At 48.8% G+C, this 18,255-nt stretch overlaps 1 protein-coding gene across 1 annotated transcript; it reads left to right on the top strand.

Moving 5' to 3' along the window:
* Window positions 1-2,688: 2,688 nt before the first annotated feature.
* On the top strand, window positions 2,689-17,411 carry CEACAM1 (CEA cell adhesion molecule 1). The gene is made up of 9 exons (XM_081119147.1): window positions 2,689-2,846; window positions 3,735-4,094; window positions 7,115-7,393; window positions 7,738-7,992; window positions 9,929-10,207; window positions 12,744-12,870; window positions 13,575-13,627; window positions 14,311-14,342; window positions 15,565-17,411. Exons 1-9 carry the CDS (start codon window positions 2,783-2,785, stop codon window positions 15,682-15,684), a joined length of 1,569 nt encoding a protein of 522 aa, XP_080975273.1. The 5' UTR covers window positions 2,689-2,782; the 3' UTR covers window positions 15,685-17,411.
* The last annotated feature ends 844 nt before the right edge of the window (window positions 17,412-18,255 follow it).

The following is an 18,255-nucleotide window of genomic DNA, read 5'->3' as shown; positions in this document are numbered from 1 at the left end:
TGCAGGATGGGAAAGGGGGGCCCAGGATCTGTGGTTGCTTCCATCTCAGAGGGGCTGAGGGTCACATGTGGCCGCATTACCCCCTGGCTGAGTCTCCATGGGGAGCTTCTCCAGCTCCTGGGCCTTGTGGAAAGGCACAGAGCAGAGAGGGACCATGGATGCAACACCCCAATGCTGTGATGAGGGACACGCAGTGCAATCTGTGGACCAGCCCCCTAAGCTGGTGTCCTCCCCTGAAACATTCAAGGGGACCTTCACCTGGCCCTTCCTTTGAAACCTTTGGGACAAAGAGCTTCTCCTAAGAAAACACATACCTGGGGGGGGGGAGGGTAGTTCTCCTGACACTGGATCAGGATTCCTTTGGACAACACCTGTGTTCTCACTGGGCTCACTCTGCACCGGGATGGGATCGGCCAGCCTGGGACCCACAGTGACCAGGATCTGGGGCGACTGGCCACTCAGCCTGGAGGTCAGAGCCCACCTCTGCCCAGGGCTCAGGGTCAGCTCACACCCTCTGGAGCCTGGTCAGCATCCCTGGTGCAGCCCCTGACATGGGCCACAGGTCTCCTTTATGCCCTCCAGGTGGCAACACTGAGACACAGACAACACACAAAATTCACACATGAACCAGGCTTTAGCTAAGGAGGTGGAGGAGCCTGATTTCTATACCACAGACCCTTCTGGGTTCCTTCCATGTGTCTGCTCAGTCCCACATGCTCCCTCTAGGGGACTAGGAGCACCTGCTCTCCCAGGGGTGTCTGTGTTGCTCCCCACTCCCTGCCTGGCACCACCCATGAGCAAGATGGGGGTGACCACAGGAAAGCCCTCAGGCAGAGGACAGAGGCTGCTCCAATGGTCAGGGAGCACAAGGACAGGCTCAGCCAACAGACAGAGAAAGAGGTCTCCCTGAAATTGTCCCCTGAGGACCAGGGAGGCCACAGCCATCAGACCTCCCACCCAGGAACTATAGGTCCTCCTGAGACACCCAGTCCTGGGTCTCCATCCCTGGAAGAAGATGCCAGACTGGTGACACCTGGAGATAGAAGGTAGGTCTACTCTTCAATCATCGCCCATTTGGCCCCTTCTCAGCCCCTGAGTCACCTCTGTGACCTTCCTGCTGGGAGGAAATCCAACCTTCCCAGAGCATTTGAGAACACAAGGAAGACCCAGTGTCTAGCTGTGTTTCTGTGTCACAAATGGAAATAATCTCCAGGTTTGGAGACCTCAGGGGCTCTCTGTGCAGAGCTGACAGACCCCAAAAAGGACACAGCAGAGACCAATGCTGCAATGAGAGAGTCTCCCTCTCAGGGGAAGGGGTCTTCATCAGCTTTGCTATTGAAAGTGTGCTCCAATGCTCTTGTGTAATTTTTTTAATGAACAATTTAGATATTTATAAGAAATGTCAAATGAAATATTTTGATGAATTTACTAATAAGCATCAGAGCCAGTGTGAATCAGTGGTTAGAGCATCAGTCCCTGAACCGAAGGATCGTGGGTTCAATTTCTCATTAAGGTAACGTTCCTGGGTTACAGGTTTGATCCCAGGTCCCAGTCAGGCGCATGCAGGAAGCAACCAATCTATGTGTCTCTCACGTCGATGTTTCTCTCTCTCTCCCCTTCCTTCCTCCCTTCCACTCTCTCTAAAAAAGGCAATGGAAAAAATATACCCAGGTGAGGATTAACAAACAAAACACAAAAAGAATAAGCATTGGATTTACACTTCTGTGTTTTGTTCACTGTTGTATGGCCAGCTTCTAAAAAGGGCTTGGATGAGCAGTATAAACTCAATAAATATTTGGTAAATGGGAAAAAGAGAGAGGAAGGGAAGGGAAGGGAAGGGAAGGGAAGGGAAGGGAAGGGAAGGGAAGGGAAGGGAAGGGAAGGGAAGGGAAGGGAAGGGAAGGGAAGGGAAGGGAAGGGAAGGGAAGGGAAGGGAAGGGAAGGGAAGGAAAGGAAAGGAAAGGAAAGGAAAGGAAAGGAAAGGAAAGGAAAGGAAAGGAAAGGAAAGGAAAGGAAAGGAAGGGAGCCTCACAGGGTAGTAAGATTACCTTCCTCTGAGAGCTTGTTAGAGGCAGGGTTACTGGTCCACCACACACCCGGGGAGTCAGAGTCTGCATTTTTAACAGGATCTGCAGACCCTCCCTGTGAACAGGAGGAGAGGGACTGCCCCATCCCCACATCATGAGGTCTCGTTCTGGAGGGGCATCCACATTAGCTGGGCAGCTGCTGAAGCTTCATTACTAAGGTGTCACGTGGGCATCACAATCTTTACCAAGTTCCACAGGTGATCCGATGTACAATGGGGTGACATCCCTGTGACAAGAGTTTGTGATGTGGCCCCAGGGCTCCGGCTCTGAAAGAAAAAGCCAGAAGAGATAAGAGAGGCCTGAGGGGGGTGCTACTGTGCACCCAACGTGGACCTGTGGGGAATGCCCCGGACCCACGTCCCAGGCTTGTGCTTGTCCAAACAGGTCATGCGCACACTTGAAGGTGGGGGGTGGAGGGGTGGAGAATCACTGTGGGAAAAGGCAGAGGCCTCAGCAGTTCCTAGGGTCTGAAAAATAGACGGAAGGTAAACAAGAAGCAGGGAAGGCAAGGGTGAGGAGAGGGAAAGGGAGGTTCCTGGGCACAGACCCCGCCCCTGGCCCACGTGACAGGGGAAGCGTCATGACCCCGCGGAGGCTCAGCACTCCGGGAAAAGGACTGCAGACCGCAAGCTTCAGGAGAGGAGTACTTGTAAGCGTTTCTCACAGAGGGAGGGACAGGGCAGCCAGCACACACCATGGATTCACCCACAGCTCCTGCCCACAGAGGGTGCATCCCCTGGCAGGGGCTACTGCTTGCTGGTAAGGAGGGGACAATCCCTGGGGATGGATAGGAAAGGGGGGAGACAGAGACTGGCTGGGGGGGGGGGAGCTCTCTGAGAGGGGACAAAGCGTTTCTATTTGGACCTAAAGGGACAGGACAGGGGAGCAGAGTAGGATGGTGGAGGAGGCTCAGCAATGGGAAAATCCCATCATCTAGAAGTGGTGAGGGGCAGGAAACCCTCAGTTACTGTGTTTTACAAGTTATTCATCACTGAGAAATAATTTCTGAAAACTGATGATAATAATAATTTATCAGGATGACACAGAAAATACTTAACCAGAGGCACTAAACATTCTCTTTAACACAACCTCAGAAATGGGTTGATACATCCCAGGAGGTGCAGGCCCCTGGGAGCACTCACTCCTTCACCTCCAGGTCTTTGCAGCCTGTTGCAGGCAGTGGGGGTGCAACAAGGTCAGACAAGCCCCGGCCCCAGGGAGCTCACCTTCTATGGGGAGGAGACAGACAAGGAAAGACCTACATGTGATGTCAGGGACCCACAAGTGCCATGAAGGGAACAGAGCAGGGACAGGCCAGAAAGTGATAACAGAAGGTCTTTAGAGGAGGTGGTCAGTGAAGGCGTCTCCCAAGGATGTCCCTGAATATCAGCAGGGGTCTGAGGGCAGTGAGGAGGAGAGCTGGGCAGAGAGGTGGGAAAATTTTCAAAACAGAAAAAATAACAGATTCAGAGGAGCTGAAGTCATGGTGGCCATGCTGCTCACCTTGACCATGGGAGACACACACACACACACACACACACACACACACCCCAAGGCTGAGAGATGAGACCTGCTCAGGACCCAGGGCCTCATCTCTCCATCCCAACACACAGATCCAAATATTGATCCATTTTTCTTCCCTCCTAGTCTCACTCTTAAACTTCTGGAGCCCGCCCGCCGAGGCCCAACCCAGGGTTGAATCAGTGCCGCCCAATGTTGCCGAAGGGAAGGATGTGCTTCTCCGAGTCCACAATCTGCCTGGGAATATTGGAGGCCATCGCTGGTACAAAGGGGAAAATGTGGACAAGAGCCGTGAAATTATATCATATATAATAGACACTCAAAATATTTCCTACGGACCTTTATACAGCGGTCGAGAGATGATATATCCCAATGGATCCCTGCTGTTCCAAAAGGTCCCCCTGAACTACACAGGAAACTACACCCTACAAGCCACAGACAAAAATTTTCAGCATACACAACTAACTGGACAGTTCCGTGTATACGGTGAGTGACTGGTCTCTGACCTCTGGGTGTCGGGTGGGGTGAATTCTACTTCACACACAGGACTGACTGCCCTGGACTCTGCCTCCATCCACCTCTCATCGCGTCCCAGGCTGGGTTTGGGCATTTAGTGCAGGTCACACACAGTGGACACAAACTTCCTAAGATTAGAGTTCCCTTCCCAGATGCTAGCCCTGCAGACATTCACCACCCCAGACAGAAGGACCAGTCTGATGGGAATAACTCAGCAGAGGGAGACCAGTCTCAGTCCAGCCCCCTAGGCCACTCCCCATGACCATAACCCTGAGAAAGACCTGCAGGGCTTGGTCAGGGCTTGGCCTTAGGGGACCCTGGGATCCTCACAGAGAAGCTCAATCCTGTAAGCCCCTCCCTAGACCTTAGATCCAGGGTTCCTGACTCCAGGGATCCTGTCAATCCTATGTCAGGGTGGGTTTGGTCTGTGGGCAGGGCTGACTGGGAGCAACAATTCCCCAGGTACCTGAGTCACGAGGCTCCTGATCTGGTCACCCACGAGGGCTCAGCCTCAAGAACCACATCTGGGAAGGGGTGGAGCGTGGTCCTTTACCTGAGAATATGCTTGGAGAGTACATGTGGACGAGGCCCCCAGGCCATTAGTCAACAGCCCTAGTGGACACAGAAAACTCCAGAGAAAGGTCAGCATCTCCAGGGGAAAACAAAGGAGAGAAGATACTCCTGGCAGCTCCTTGTCCACCCTGGATCTAGCCAAATAATAACACATGCTGTTAACTTAGGAACTCCTCTGTTCCAAGCTTTAGGTCAGGAAATTGTGAAAGATTTAAGGTTCATTCACAGGCAACATGGCAAGCCTGAGATCTTTTACCATGTATTCTGTTTTATTTAGGGAAAACTAAGTTATCAGAGGATACCGTCACTCAGTCAGAGTCACACAGACCATGACTGCCCAATCAAAGTCATGCCACGGGCTTTCTTTTTTTTAAAAAAAAAAAATCTTTATTGGGTTCAGAGAGAGCAAGGGAGAGGGAGAGAGAGAGATAAAAACATCAATGATGAGAGGGGGCTGCCTCCTCCATGCCCCCTACTGGGGGGGATAGAGCCCGAAACCCCAGCATGTACCTTGACTACAAATCGAACCACAGTCTCCTGGATCCTAGGTCAATGCTCAACCACTGAGCCTCGCCAGCTGGGGCACGCCAACGTTTTTCTGTAGTCACAGTCCATCTTCTCCTCCACTCCAAGTGCCTTATTATGCACATGTAGACCCTGAAACCAGCTGTTGCTTCAGATCCTTTCTTTTTAGGCCTCACTAGCACAGAGGGAGAGATTCTGGTCTGGGAAGTGAAAGGAAATGGAGAACCAATTTGTTTTACTCCAGAACCAAATGACCTGCAGTAACATCAGAGTCAGTGATGGAAATGCCCAGGCCTCCCTTCAGGTGGCCAGTCCGCACCTCCTTGCACTGGACTTGAAATCGCTTATTTGTTTCCTGATGTGTTGGCGTCACTCCCACTGGATATGAAGGAAAGGGCTTTGCCTTCCCACTCCCTGCTCTATACCTGCAGCCGGCTCAGGGCCAGCATGTAACAAACACCCAACTGCTTGTGATGAAGGAAAGAATTGTGGTCAGTGAATGAATGATTCATAATCTCTACAGAGACTGGCATCTGGATGCAGAGTTCTAGGTGGTTTTGCCCAATTTGAATGAATTTAATCAAACTCCAGTTCTCTTTCCTGAGTTAGAAAGAAAAGGAAGACCACATGTCAGATGTCCAGGTGGGGGTCCTCCCCATCTGCCTGACTATCCATAGAAACTGGTGACAGGGACCTTCTTCCTAACTTACTAACATAACACACGTCTTTTCTACCAGCTTGGTGTCATTCCTCCCTTTATACAACAGAGACACCCAATTTGCCCTCTGATCACTTCTGTTCTCTTAGCAGGACTCACATTCTCTCTCTCCCCAGGGAGTCAGATTTCAAACCCATGGTAGGTCTTTCTTTCGTCACATGTGACCTGGTTGGGCTGCAGAACTTGGTCTATGACCTGCAGTGCTCTCCAGAGAAGAGTCCCCCAGAAACTGGTCTTAGATCTTTGGGACATGAGTAATGATTTTCACATATTCTTTCACAATTTAACTCAAAATCTCACAACTGTTAAAAATGAATGGTCCATGAGGGCCTTATTTTCAGCAACTTTATGCTCCCCCACCTTCTGCAAGTCACCCCTTCTGTATTTGCTATTGTCTGAGTGTTTGAAGCAGGATCGTGTCCTCTGCAGTGGCAGAAAGGACATTAAAGACCAAGGGCAGACAGCATGGCTCTGCTGCCAAAGCCAGGCAGTTCCCGCTGTCCCTCACTCTTTTCTAAATCATTCCTGGACTCTGCTCTATCTTTTCTGGGGCCATTGTCTCATGTCCGTCACCAGTGACCTCCTGGGCACACAGCCCCACCCCATGGCCCTGCAGCCTGGGTACTGAACTGACTGCCAGACTTGCTTCTGGTCTCCCATGTGTTGTTTCTGCTCAGACTCCCAGTTCCAGGCCACGCTGCCCAGTCCTCTCGGGGCTTAAGGACTATGGGATGGCCCATCATTACTCATCTCTAGGATAACCCTGAATGTGAGGCCTCAGCTGTGTGGGTCTGTGTAGCTGGAAGGGACTCAGCACCCGCAACTTCCAGGTGAGGCCCCAAGGTCAGCCAGGCAGTGAGCTGGTCAGTGAGGAACCAGGACAGGCGCCGGGTGGCCTCTGGCTCCCAGTCCTACGTCTTTCCATGAACAAACCCTGATAGTTCCCTGACACCTGAGAAAGTCTGTGCTTTCCCCCAGACATAGAGCAGGTGGCCTTCCATCTCTGAGTGCTCAGGTCCTCATGCTTTTATTTGTCTTGTGATACACAGACCTGCCTTATTCTTTTAAAAATTGGGGTTGGCTGAGGGGTGAGAGGTGTCAACTCTGACTGAAGCTGCCTTTGGAGGAGTCAAAGGCACCACACAGGGCAATGTTCTCTCTGTTACCTGCACAGCGGTGTTACCCAAACCCCACATCACAAGCAACAACTCCAACCCCGAGGAGCACAAGGACCCTGTCTTGTTAACGTGTGAACCTCAGACTCAGGACACCACCTACCTGTGGTTCATCAACAGTCAGAGTCTCCCGGACAGCACCAGGCTGCAGCTGTCCAAGGACAACAGGACTCTCACTTTACTCCGTGTCACAAGGAATGACACAGGGCCCTATGAGTGTGACACCCAGAACCCAGTGAGTGTCGGCCGCAGTGACCCATTCACCCTGAATGTTCTCTGTGAGTAACTTCTTTCCCTGCCTGGGCCAGGCTGCCCACCCAAATCCACACTGCCAGAGGCCAGGCTACATCTGTCCCTCTCAGGTCCAAGGACACAGACTCTCACTCTGAACACCCAGGGTGGCAGTGACTTCCGGTCCCAGGCAAATCTGAGCAGGCTTGTGGGTTGGGACAAACAAGTTAATGTGTCAGACTTAGGCTCAGTGCACACAGGGGGTTCTGGTTGGGACTTTTTAAAACAAGGCTGGGACCCAGCTCAGAGGGACAGTGTGGCCCTTACACAGACCAGAGACTTCCCTTTCCCTCTGATTACATCATGTGTGGCTTTGTTCTCTTTGCTCCAGATGGCCCGGACGACCCCACCATTTCCCCGCCAGACTCCCATTACCCAACAGGGGCAAACCTCAGCCTCTCCTGCCACGCGGCCTCTAACCCGCCTGCACACTATTCTTGGTTTATCAATGGGAAGCCCCAGCCACCCACACAGGAGCTCTTTGTCCCCAACATCACTGTGAATGATAGTGGATCCTATACCTGCCTGGCCCGTAACAATGTCACTGGCCTCAATAGGACCACAGTCAAGACTATCACAGCCTCTGGTAAGTGCCCCCTAGACCATCGGCACCAGGCTGTAGGGTGCATACTGTCTAGTTTTCAGAAAAGAGCCTAGAAGATGTTGTCTCCCATCCTGTGGCCATGGACAAAGCAAACCACAAATTCTTCCCCTGAGCCCTCCCACTACAGCCCTGTAGACTCTCCTCCCCTGGCTGTTCTGATTTCTCATGGCGGAGCAGGGGTCCAGCCTTGGAAAGTGAGGAGGGGGTTCTCTCAGCCCCAGAAAGCCCCATGTGGTAGAGGGGGCTACACAGAGGGGGAAAACAAGGGTCCTCAGGGTTAAGTTGCTTCTTCTGTCACTAATACCTTCCTTCTGTCACCTCTTTTCTGTTTCCTGCTCTGTAGGCTACAAGGAACTTACAAGGCTTTGAATTAGTCTCAGTTCTTGTTTTCCTAACAGAAGGAGGAAACCACCTCTGAGGAGGGGTGAGCAGGACAGACCCCTGCTCTCTGCTCTGCTCCAGGCTCACCTGGTGACTGACTCTGCTCTATGTCATCTGTGTTGGGGCAAGGGTCTGTGGAGCAGGTGCATGGGTGTCCTGTCCTCAATCTGGCCATATGGTGTCACCTACCCACCCACAACCTCCCTCAGGCCAGGCTGCATGGAAATGGGAAGAGAACCAGCCACAGAGGAGACTCCTCTGAGCTGTATCCTGGCTCTGAAGTCACCAGCTGTGCAATGCTGAGTGACACCAGCATATATGATATTCCAAAGGGGAGCAGTGAGCCATGGTGCTTACTTGACAAATGTGTAGGTTCATCCATGAAGTCCCTTCATGGGACAGAAGGAGCAGTGGCACAAAGTTTGTAGTTTATGGAGGAGGCTAAGAATACCAGCCTTTTCTCAAAACTGTGACTACTTCTCTCTAGAGATTTCCTTCTCTGTGATATTCAATCCGCAGGCCAGGAAGGGAAAGTCCGCTTCAGACTGAGAAACCCTTTAGGTTAGAATTTCTCTAGCCCAGCCAGAGGGGCACAGTTGATTGAGCATCATCCTCTGCATCAAAAGGTTGCCAGTTAAATTCCCTGTCAGGGCCCATCCATGGGTGGTGGGTTTGAGTCCCGGTTAGAGTGTGTATGAGGGGCAGCTGTTTGATGTTTCTTTCTTACATCGATATTTCTCTCTCTCTCTCTCCCCTGCCCCCTCCTCTCTCTAAGTATGTCCTCAGTGAAGATAAAAAAATAATAATTTCTCCAGGTCTTAAGGTCATGAAGACTGACTGAGCTAGTCTCATTCTCTTACAAGTGATCTAACAAGAAAGAAATGCCTTCCCATCTCTATGTAAAGCTACCGTACTAGAGAGGAGGTCGCATCTTTTAGAAAGTCACAGAAAGCTCTAGGAAAGAGGCACACAAAAGTCACACAAAAGTCAATGGGAGTTGCCTGGCCGGTGAGGTTCAGCGGTTGAGCATCGACCTAGGATCCAGGAGATTGTGGTTCCATTCCTGGTCAGGGCACATGCCCAGATTGCGGGCTTGATCCCTAGTCGGGGATGTGCAGGAGGCAGCCGATCAATGACTCCCTCATCGTTGATGTTTCTATGTCTCTCTCTCCCTCTCCCTTCTCTCTGAAATCAATAAAGATATATATACACATATATTTAAAAAAAAAAAAAGTCAATGGGTGAAAAATTCTACTTTATGATGAAGATGCTGGACACACGGGCTGAGAAGAGGTTCCTGGTGTTAATGCTACAGATATCCAGGGAGACAGGTCAGGGGTCATCCCAAGGTAATATAGAGATAAAGGGGTAGATATAGCCCTTTCCTTACAGATTGTCACCTGAACAAAGATACTCATCCTGCAGAGGTCAGGGCCATCCTCTGGTGACCTTCACAGAGCTCACTGTGGACTATGAGTGGCTGAGATCTCTGAGGAAGGAGCCCACTCTCAGTCAGCCACCTCCTATTTCCCCACAGAGCCCGTGGGAAAGCCCTCCATCCGAGCCAGCAACACCACAGTCACAGAACATAAGGACACTGTAGTCCTGACCTGCCTCACAGATGACACTGGGATCTCCATCAGGTGGTTCTTCAGTAACCAGAGTCTCCTGCTCACAGAGAGGATGAATTTGTCCCGGGACAACAGCATCCTCACCATACACCCTGTCAGGAGGGAGGACGCTGGGTATTATCAGTGTGAGGTCTTCAACCTTGTCAGTTCCAAGAAAAGTGACCCGCTCAGGCTGGATGTGCAATGTAAGTGGCCCATCCGACATTTTCTGGGAGAATTGCTCTACCAATGATGTGAGAAATGGACAGAAGTCACAGGGGGAAGAATGTAGTCAGGAGACGTTACAGTAAACAGAATGGCAAAGTGGTTAAGAGCTGTCTCTGAACCAGATATAGTTTCTGAACCTGGTCTGGCATTGACTGTGTGACGTCGCCCAGGTTCTTTTTCTTCCTATTACCATTTTTCATGTGGTAAAATCAGGTAAGAGTTACCATTTCCTAAGGCTGAATAATATTCCCTTGTATGTATACATCACACTTCGCTTATCATTCATCCGTCTATGGACTTCTGGGTTGTTTCTACCATCTGGCTCTTGTGAATGATGCTGCAGTGAACGTGGGTTATGAAAAACAGATATGAACAAATCCACATCTGTTCAAATCTCTGCTTTTAACTATTTGGGGGGTATGCCCAGAAGTAGAATGGCTGGATCCAATGGTAATTCTTTGCTCAGTTTTTTGGTGGACTGCTGTGCTGTTTTCCATAGAGGCTGAACCATTTTACAGTTCCACCAGCAATGCACAGAAGTTCCAATTTCTCCACAACCTTTGGAACACTCGTTTGCTGAGCTTTTTAACAATTTTTTATAATAGCCATCCTAATGGGTGTGAGGTAGTATTTCACTGTGGTTTTGATTTTCATTTCCCTAATGATTAGTGATGTTGAGCATCTTTTCATGTGCTTATTGGCCATTTATTTATCTTCTTTTGGAGAAGTGTCTGTTTGAGTCCTTTGCCCAGTTTTTGATTTTTTAAAAAATTTATCTTTATTGTTGAAAGTATTACCTCTGTCCCCTTTTTTCTCCATTGATCCCTCCACCACCCTCACTGCACTATTGTCTAGTTAAAGGTTTCTCGTTGATTTCGCTATTGCTTTTCCATTCTGCATTTTATTTATCTCCACTCTAATTTTATTATTCCCTTCTGCTAGCTTTCAGTTTAGTTTGTTCTTCTTTATATAGTTCCTTCAGTTGTAAAGTTAAGTTGTTGATATGAGACCTTTCTTCTTTTGTAAAGTAAGCAATTCCAATTATGAATTTCTTGCACAAAATTCTTAACCTTCTGAGCCTCATTTCCACTACTCACAATTACAATAACAGTACCTGCTTCATGGTATTGTTTTATTTTTTTATTTTTATTTTTAAAATATATCTTTATTGATTTCAGAGAGAGGAAGGGAGAGAGAGAGAGAAAGATAGAAACATCAATGATGAGAGAGTCATTGATTGGCTGCCTCCTGCACGCCCCCAACTGGGGATCGAGCCCGCATCCTGGGCATGTGCCCTGACCGGGAATCGAACCCTGATTGCCTGGATCCTAGGTCGACGCTCAACCACTGAGCCACGCCTGGCAGGGCTCATGGTATTGTTTTAAATATTTGAAGTAACAATCAATTAAACCCTTATCAAAAGTTCCATAAGTGTTAGCTGCTATGATTACTACTATTATCATTGGCCTCCATAAAGTCAGATGGCTCTAGAGTGAAAGCCCAGATCCACCTCTTACTAATCTTATAACTTTGGGTAAATTTTTCACCCCAAAATTTACTCTATGCCTCAGTTTTTTCATCAATGAAATGGAAATCATGTCTATCTGACAGAGAAATTATATGAATCAAACGAGATATGAGTAAAGTATTTAGCACAGAGCCTGGCACATAGTAAGTACCCCATAACAGTAGCTAACATTAATAATTGTCAATCTTGAGTTGACTAGTGAGGGAAATGGAAATAAAAAAGAGGAAACAAGATGCAAAATGATTTCTATTTGGGGGGCAGGGGAGCATTACACACAGAAATCTTTGGGACGTGTTTACTGACAAAACAGAGGAAAAGGAAGAAAAGAGTTGAGTGCAATCACAAGCCTAGTTTGTTGCTTTTCATCCCCTGAAATGCAGCCAAGATGGGATTAGACATAGAAATATTTATTGGAAAAATGCCTGTCAAGGAAAGTGGGATGGAAGTGGGAGGAGCCTGGGAGATTCCTCAGACAAGGATGTAAAACTGATTCCTGGGAAGGAGAAAGAGAAGAAAGTTGTAGCTTGCAGTGCGGTTCTAAGAGAGTATCTGCAAGGCTGCTGGGGGTCCTGAGCTCAAGTCACCCATCAGGGGAAAACCGATTCTCACAGCATTGGGCTTATTTCCTATTCCTGCTGGGAGCCTGTGGGAAGCGTGGTCTCTGTCAAAGGAGGTGGTGCATTCACTACAGGAGACCTGAGTGGCACATATTCGTAGCTGCCACACCTCATACTGAAATACACACAACCCTGAGATGGTGAAAACATATAACTTACAAAAAGGGCCATCACCCTTTCTCACATTTCCAAAGCTCCAAGAATATCTGAGTGCAGAAAGGTCAGGATGGAATTGCGGCAAGTCTGACCACCAACCTAGAAACACGGTGAGAGAAATTACAAGGATATAGTCAACTAACCACCTCACAGGGCACCCTCACTGTAAAATAATGTCACTTCATTCATTCTTCTCTTTTCTATCCATGACAGATGATCCAACGCCACAAAGTCCTGGCCTCTCAGATGGAGCTATCGCTGGCATCGTGATTGGAGTCCTGGCCGGCGTGGCTCTGATAGCAGCCCTGGTGTACTTTCTATACATCAGAAGGACTGGAGGGTATGCTGGCCTTTCCTCCCGTCCCCCTTCCTCCAACGCTAACCACCATGCTTGGGAGAGGGAAGGAGACTTCCTCCTCTGTCTCTGGGCCTGGATCTGTTCCTCCTCCTTCCTAAACCCTTGCTTCTCAGCACTGACTCCAGCAGCCTCTTCTTCCCTGGTCTTCAAGCTTCCTGTACCCACTCTCCCTGGGACATGGTTATTCCCATCCCCACTGGGCTTAGAGGGGGCAGGTCTGATTCCCCAAGTCAGGGAAACCAAGGTCCAAGAGGGAAAACAAAGAAGTGAAAAGAGGAGCAGGAGAAAGTGAGTCCTGTGCTCTGTCAACCACAGAAACAGGAGAAGAGAGGGCAGGACAGGAGGGGAACCTAAGGAAAAGCAGAAACCGAAGGGCCCTTGGGCAATAACGAAATAAGAAGAAAAACAGCATCTACAAAAGGGAAAGGTGTCAGGGTAGGAGGAGGCTCCGAAGCAGTTGACAAAGAATGGACCTCTGTGAACGTCAGGCCAGCAGGAAAGGAGTGCACACTAGGAGGGATGGGGGGTACACTGCAGGGGAACCCAAGGAGGAAAGGCAGTGCCGACCCTGGTATAGATGAGCACCGAGGAGCCCCAGGAATTATCTGCTGACAGTGTCCTTCCTGCTTCAGGAGCAAAGCTCCTGTGCTTGGAGATAGCAGTCACAGTGTCTGATATTTATTTAGGGCAAGTGACCAGCGCGATCTCACAGAGCACAAACCCTCAGCCTCCAACCACAGTAAGTAAAGCCATCACCAGTGAGAGCTGGTGTGTTCCACCACGTGCCCTGCCCGGCAGGGAGCCCGGGTACCTTCTGATTTTTAGATGGGATCTCCATTTCCCAACAGTAGGTTGATGGAAGTCCTCACACCCTTCTTGCCACAAAAGATTCCCCTGAGAACAGCCCTGGGGGAGAGACATTGGGCCTGACCAGGCAGACCTGCGTAAGATGGACACGTTTTCCAGAGCCATTCCTCATCTTCCCCTTCCCCTCTTTGTCTCTCTTACGGATGTGGGCACTGTCCTTTGGTGAGACTTTCCCTGTCTTTTGGTGCTCTGGGTGCCGTGGGTTTCAATACCCCTCCTTGCCACTGGTGCCTGGTGCTGAGAAACACAACTGGGCACAGACCAAGGCCTTGTCAACTGGAAAAAACTCCTCACAAGTGAACTGAGGTCTCCATGGCTCTGCTGCTGCCTCCACCCCCGCCCCTAGCTGCTGGTACTAACACCCTGGGTCTGGACCAGACTCTGCCGGAAGCTATTTCCTTAAGTGCTCATGGGCCACCTCCCCGCCCCACCCTCTCACTTGACCTGCCACCTCCTTCTGCTAGAAAGCACAACAGTTTAGGAACACCAGGGCTGTAAGGCCTTAAATCAGCTTTGCATTTTCATGGATTGGTAATTCTTCTTTCACTTTCCCAGGTCAGGGCCACTCTGACAACTCACCTAACAAGGTAAGTACAGCCGATTTAGAAAGGGCTACTCTATTATTATTTTTTAAATATATCTTTATTGATTTTAGAGATGATGAAAGAGTCATTGATTGGCTGCCTTCTGCAGGTCCCCTACTGGGGATGGGGCTCGCAACCCGGGCATGTGCCTTGACTGGGAATGGAACCATGATCTCCTGGATCATAAATCGATGCTCAACCACACCAGCCGGGCAGAAAGGGTTACTCTTGAATTCACAAATGAGATATAGTTTGAGTCAGAGTTCCTCAATGCAGCAACAAACCAGTCTATGTTGGTTAACTACTCCCACGGGTCGACCTCATGCAAGAACGTGGGCTCTAGAGTTATTCCCATCCTTTGTTTGAATTCTGTTATGACTCTTAGTAGCTCTGTGACCTTGGGCAGGTAACTTAACCTCCCTGATCCTCAGCTCTGTTATGTGTAAAATGGGCATGCTGCCTACTTCAGACAGAAGCTGAAGGAGTGAAATGAGGTAACACATGCAAAGCACCAGCACAGTGCCTAGTGCGAGGAAGGCGAGGAAGGCACCGGGTGTTCTCCCTCCTCTACCCTCAGTCTGACCCTGCTCCTCCTGTCCAAGGAAATGTCCATTCCAGTGGGTCTGAGGTCTTAGTTCCTTTACTTTATAATAATTTTGCCAAGCTTCTCTCATTTAGCCTTTCCATAGGCACATGTATATATTGAAAAGTGCTTAAATCATACGTATATGCTAACAATGTATAAATTATTATGAGCTGAACATGCCCGTGTGAGCAGCACTGATGTGAAGAAACAAAACCTGCCATTCCTGCAAAATGAAGCCCTCTGGTCCCTCCCTCCAAATAGTAAGCATAGCCTGACTTCCAATGCACTAGATTAGTGTTGCCGTTTGTGCCCTCACATTGAAAAGGGCGGCATGCCCTCATCTGTGTCTGCTTTCTTTCATTCAAAATGCTTCTGTGTGACTCATCCAGACTGTTGTGTGCATTTGTAGCTGTTTGTTCTCATTGTTGTATCATCGTCTTCGGCTGTGTGAACACCATAATCTATCTCTTCTAATGATCATTCCAAGGTGTCAGCACACAGGGATAGTGGGTTAGAAAAGCCCTTCTCCCAAGCTAGAAGTTTCAGAGCAATGAGAGCAGGTGGTGCCGAATGACACCAGGCAAGGTGAGGGCCTGACCTATGACACCGATTTAATTGACTGCTGCTCATGCCTTTCAGGTCCCTGAAGTTACATATTCTTCCCTGAACTTCAATGGCCAGGAATCAAAGAAACCAACCTCAGCCTCTCTGTCCCCAACAGCCACAGAAACGGTTTATTCAGAACTAAAAAAGAAGTAATGCAACTCTGCTCACTGCACTGCTGACTGATGCCAAGCTTCTCATCTCATTTCCATCACTAGGAGACCCCTTTGCCCTCAGGGGAAAGGAGAAGAACCCTCTTCCTCCTCCCCCTTCCCTTCACTCCCTCCTGAGGCACCTCCAGGCTCCTGGTCACAGCCCCGCCCTTCAGTGTCAACTGATGAAAAGGTACATCCAGGAGTCTGCAGGAAGCCCAACCTTCCTTGTCATTGAAATCTGGCAAAGCTGACCTTGTGAGAGAGTTGCCAGAACCTCCAGCCCCTCCCCATTCCCTGACCTGGATTTGTTCTAAACTTACCTGTTCAGCGCACCCTCCATCCTCCCCACCCCAGCCGTGTCCCATTGACGTCTCGCTTGAATTTGCCATAACCTTGAGAGCTACCTCCTCATCCACAGCAATGCGTGTGCCAGAGAAGAAAGAGAAACGGGAAGCTTCTCCTATCTCTCCAAAGCCCAGTGTGAACAGGCCACACAGGAAAACAAATATATAACCAAGTCTCAACAGGGAAATTCTACACCTTTGCCCATTGTCAGGGTGTCTAAAAACATCTTGCTGCTTGGCTAGAATACCACCTAAGCCCACTGGCAAACCTGTCTTCAGAGAACCCACTAGAAGCAACTAGGAAAACTATAGGTGATTCCCAATGGGAAATGAACATATGTTTTAATAACTTTGTGGGCTTTTATTCAGGGAAATGCTTACAGAGGGAGGGAATTACAGCTTTAGGGACACTTAGCTCCCAATAAGAAACAATCTGCTGGGAATTTCAGAAAGGAAGCAGAGAGTTACCATTCAGAGATTATTTAAATAATTATTAAAGAATGCACAATTTGGGGTATTGGTTTTTTTCCTGTTTCTCTGAGACATTTCACCATTTTAATTTTTGTAACTCATATGTGTGAAAGGGGTTATTTTTACTTGGCTTTGCTCTGTAAGCTGATCTGAGGGCTTCAGGTGAAAGAAGCCACCAAAACCCCAGAAGTCCCCTTGGCCAGGAGCTCCTTCACAGCTATTATGACAGGGGCTCCAGATGGGAAAGAAGAACCAGTTTCCCTCATTCTCAGTAGATCTAAGTCAGTGTCCAGGCATCTCAGGCTCATCGTCAACCACCTTTCAATTACATGTTTCTGCCTGTACACGATCTGTCCGTTTGCCCCACTCACTGTCTCAGGAAACCTGGGCCTCTGCTAAGGTGTATTTGGTCCTTGAAGTGAAGGGAACACTCACTCATGCTGTTGCCATGGTTTACAAGCCAGAAAGCTGCACTGGTGCTGATGCTCCTTAGGACACAGGGGAGGAGCATAACTGGGCCCCAGGCTTCTTGAACAGCCTCTGAAATTTTTCTCCCATGGGGTTTATGAGTCCAACATGTCAGAATAAAAAGGAAGGGCAGGGGGAGGAGAGGCAAACTACTATCCACCCAGCCTTCCACACACATGACTCTCTTTGGGGCTGTTGAAAGAATCTATTCAATATTGATTACTCAACCTCATGCTGTGTCTAACAGGCCCCTCAGAGAGGGTAGTTGGGAGTTCTCTGTACTCAGGTACCTCTTTCAAGGTTTTCTAACCCCAACACAGACTGTATATACTTCCCCTCATTTGTGCTATTCTGTGTTATTTAATTTTGCCTGGCTAAGTCCACTTCTGAATTATTTGTAAAATTTGCTCTGTATTTATAATAAAAATTATTCATCAGATCTCAACATGCCGCCTCACAGTTGATACTACTTTAGACAATGTCTTCTTTACAGGCAGAAGAAAGAGAAATTACCTAACTAGGAGTCAAAGCCTATTTCTAAGTCTACAGATATTGAATCTAGTAATCAGAAAAGTCGCCAATTTTAATTTGCACACCAGCTAACAAAATGAGTCTATCTAGAAGCAATAGCCCATAGTTGCAAACTGCCTGGAAGAAACTGCCAGTTTTCCTCTGGGAAGGGAGGTGATTTCATGAGTAAAAAATTTCCCAGCCTTGCCTGGCCGGTGTGGTTCAACGGTTGAGCATCGACCTAGGATCCAGGATATCGTGGTTCCATTCCCAGTCAGGGCACATGCCTGGGTTGCAGGATCCATCCCCAGTGAGAGGCGTGCTGGAGGCAGCTGATCAATGACTGTCTCTCATCACTGATGTTTCTATCTCTCTCTCTCCCTCTCCCTTCCTCTCTCTGAAATCAATAAAGACATAGTTAAAAAAAAATTCTCAGCCTCTTTATTAGGGACAAATAACACTTCCCACACCAGTGGCTCCAGTGAATCAGATGCAGCAACTGAGTTTCACTGACAAGAGTCTCCATGGGTTCTGCCCCATAGAAATCTCTCCAGCACCTTCTATCTTCCTGTCCCCAGGTCATTCTTTCTGCCACTTCATAGGGTCAGAGCTCTCCTAACCTGAATAACTTTTGTTCATTAATTCCACTAAGTATTAGCCTGTTATCTCATTTCCTTCATTTCCAAGTGATTGAAGCATGTGCTGTCTTTCCCTTCCCTCATCGCTGGCTGAGTTTCTCCATCCCCAAGACACTGGAAGCAGGATAAAATCAGGATCCA

The sequence above is a fragment of the Miniopterus schreibersii genome (genome assembly GCF_964146895.1).
Source record: "Miniopterus schreibersii genome assembly, chromosome: 18".
Lineage (NCBI taxonomy): Eukaryota > Metazoa > Chordata > Mammalia > Chiroptera > Miniopteridae > Miniopterus > Miniopterus schreibersii.
Note: the sequence above shows the minus strand (reverse complement) of the source record. Positions and strands in the feature narration are given on the sequence as shown.

Excerpts from the sequence above, each read along its gene's own strand:
- CEACAM1 (XM_081119147.1), top strand. The coding sequence starts at position 2,783 with ATGGATTCACCCACAGCTCCTGCCCACAGAGGGTGCATCCCCTGGCAG. Across the intron at positions 4,095-7,114 it reads TGGACAGTTCCGTGTATACG|CGGTGTTACCCAAACCCCAC; the intron begins GTGAGTGACTGG and ends TTACCTGCACAG. Across the intron at positions 14,343-15,564 it reads CTGACAACTCACCTAACAAG|GTCCCTGAAGTTACATATTC; the intron begins GTAAGTACAGCC and ends CATGCCTTTCAG.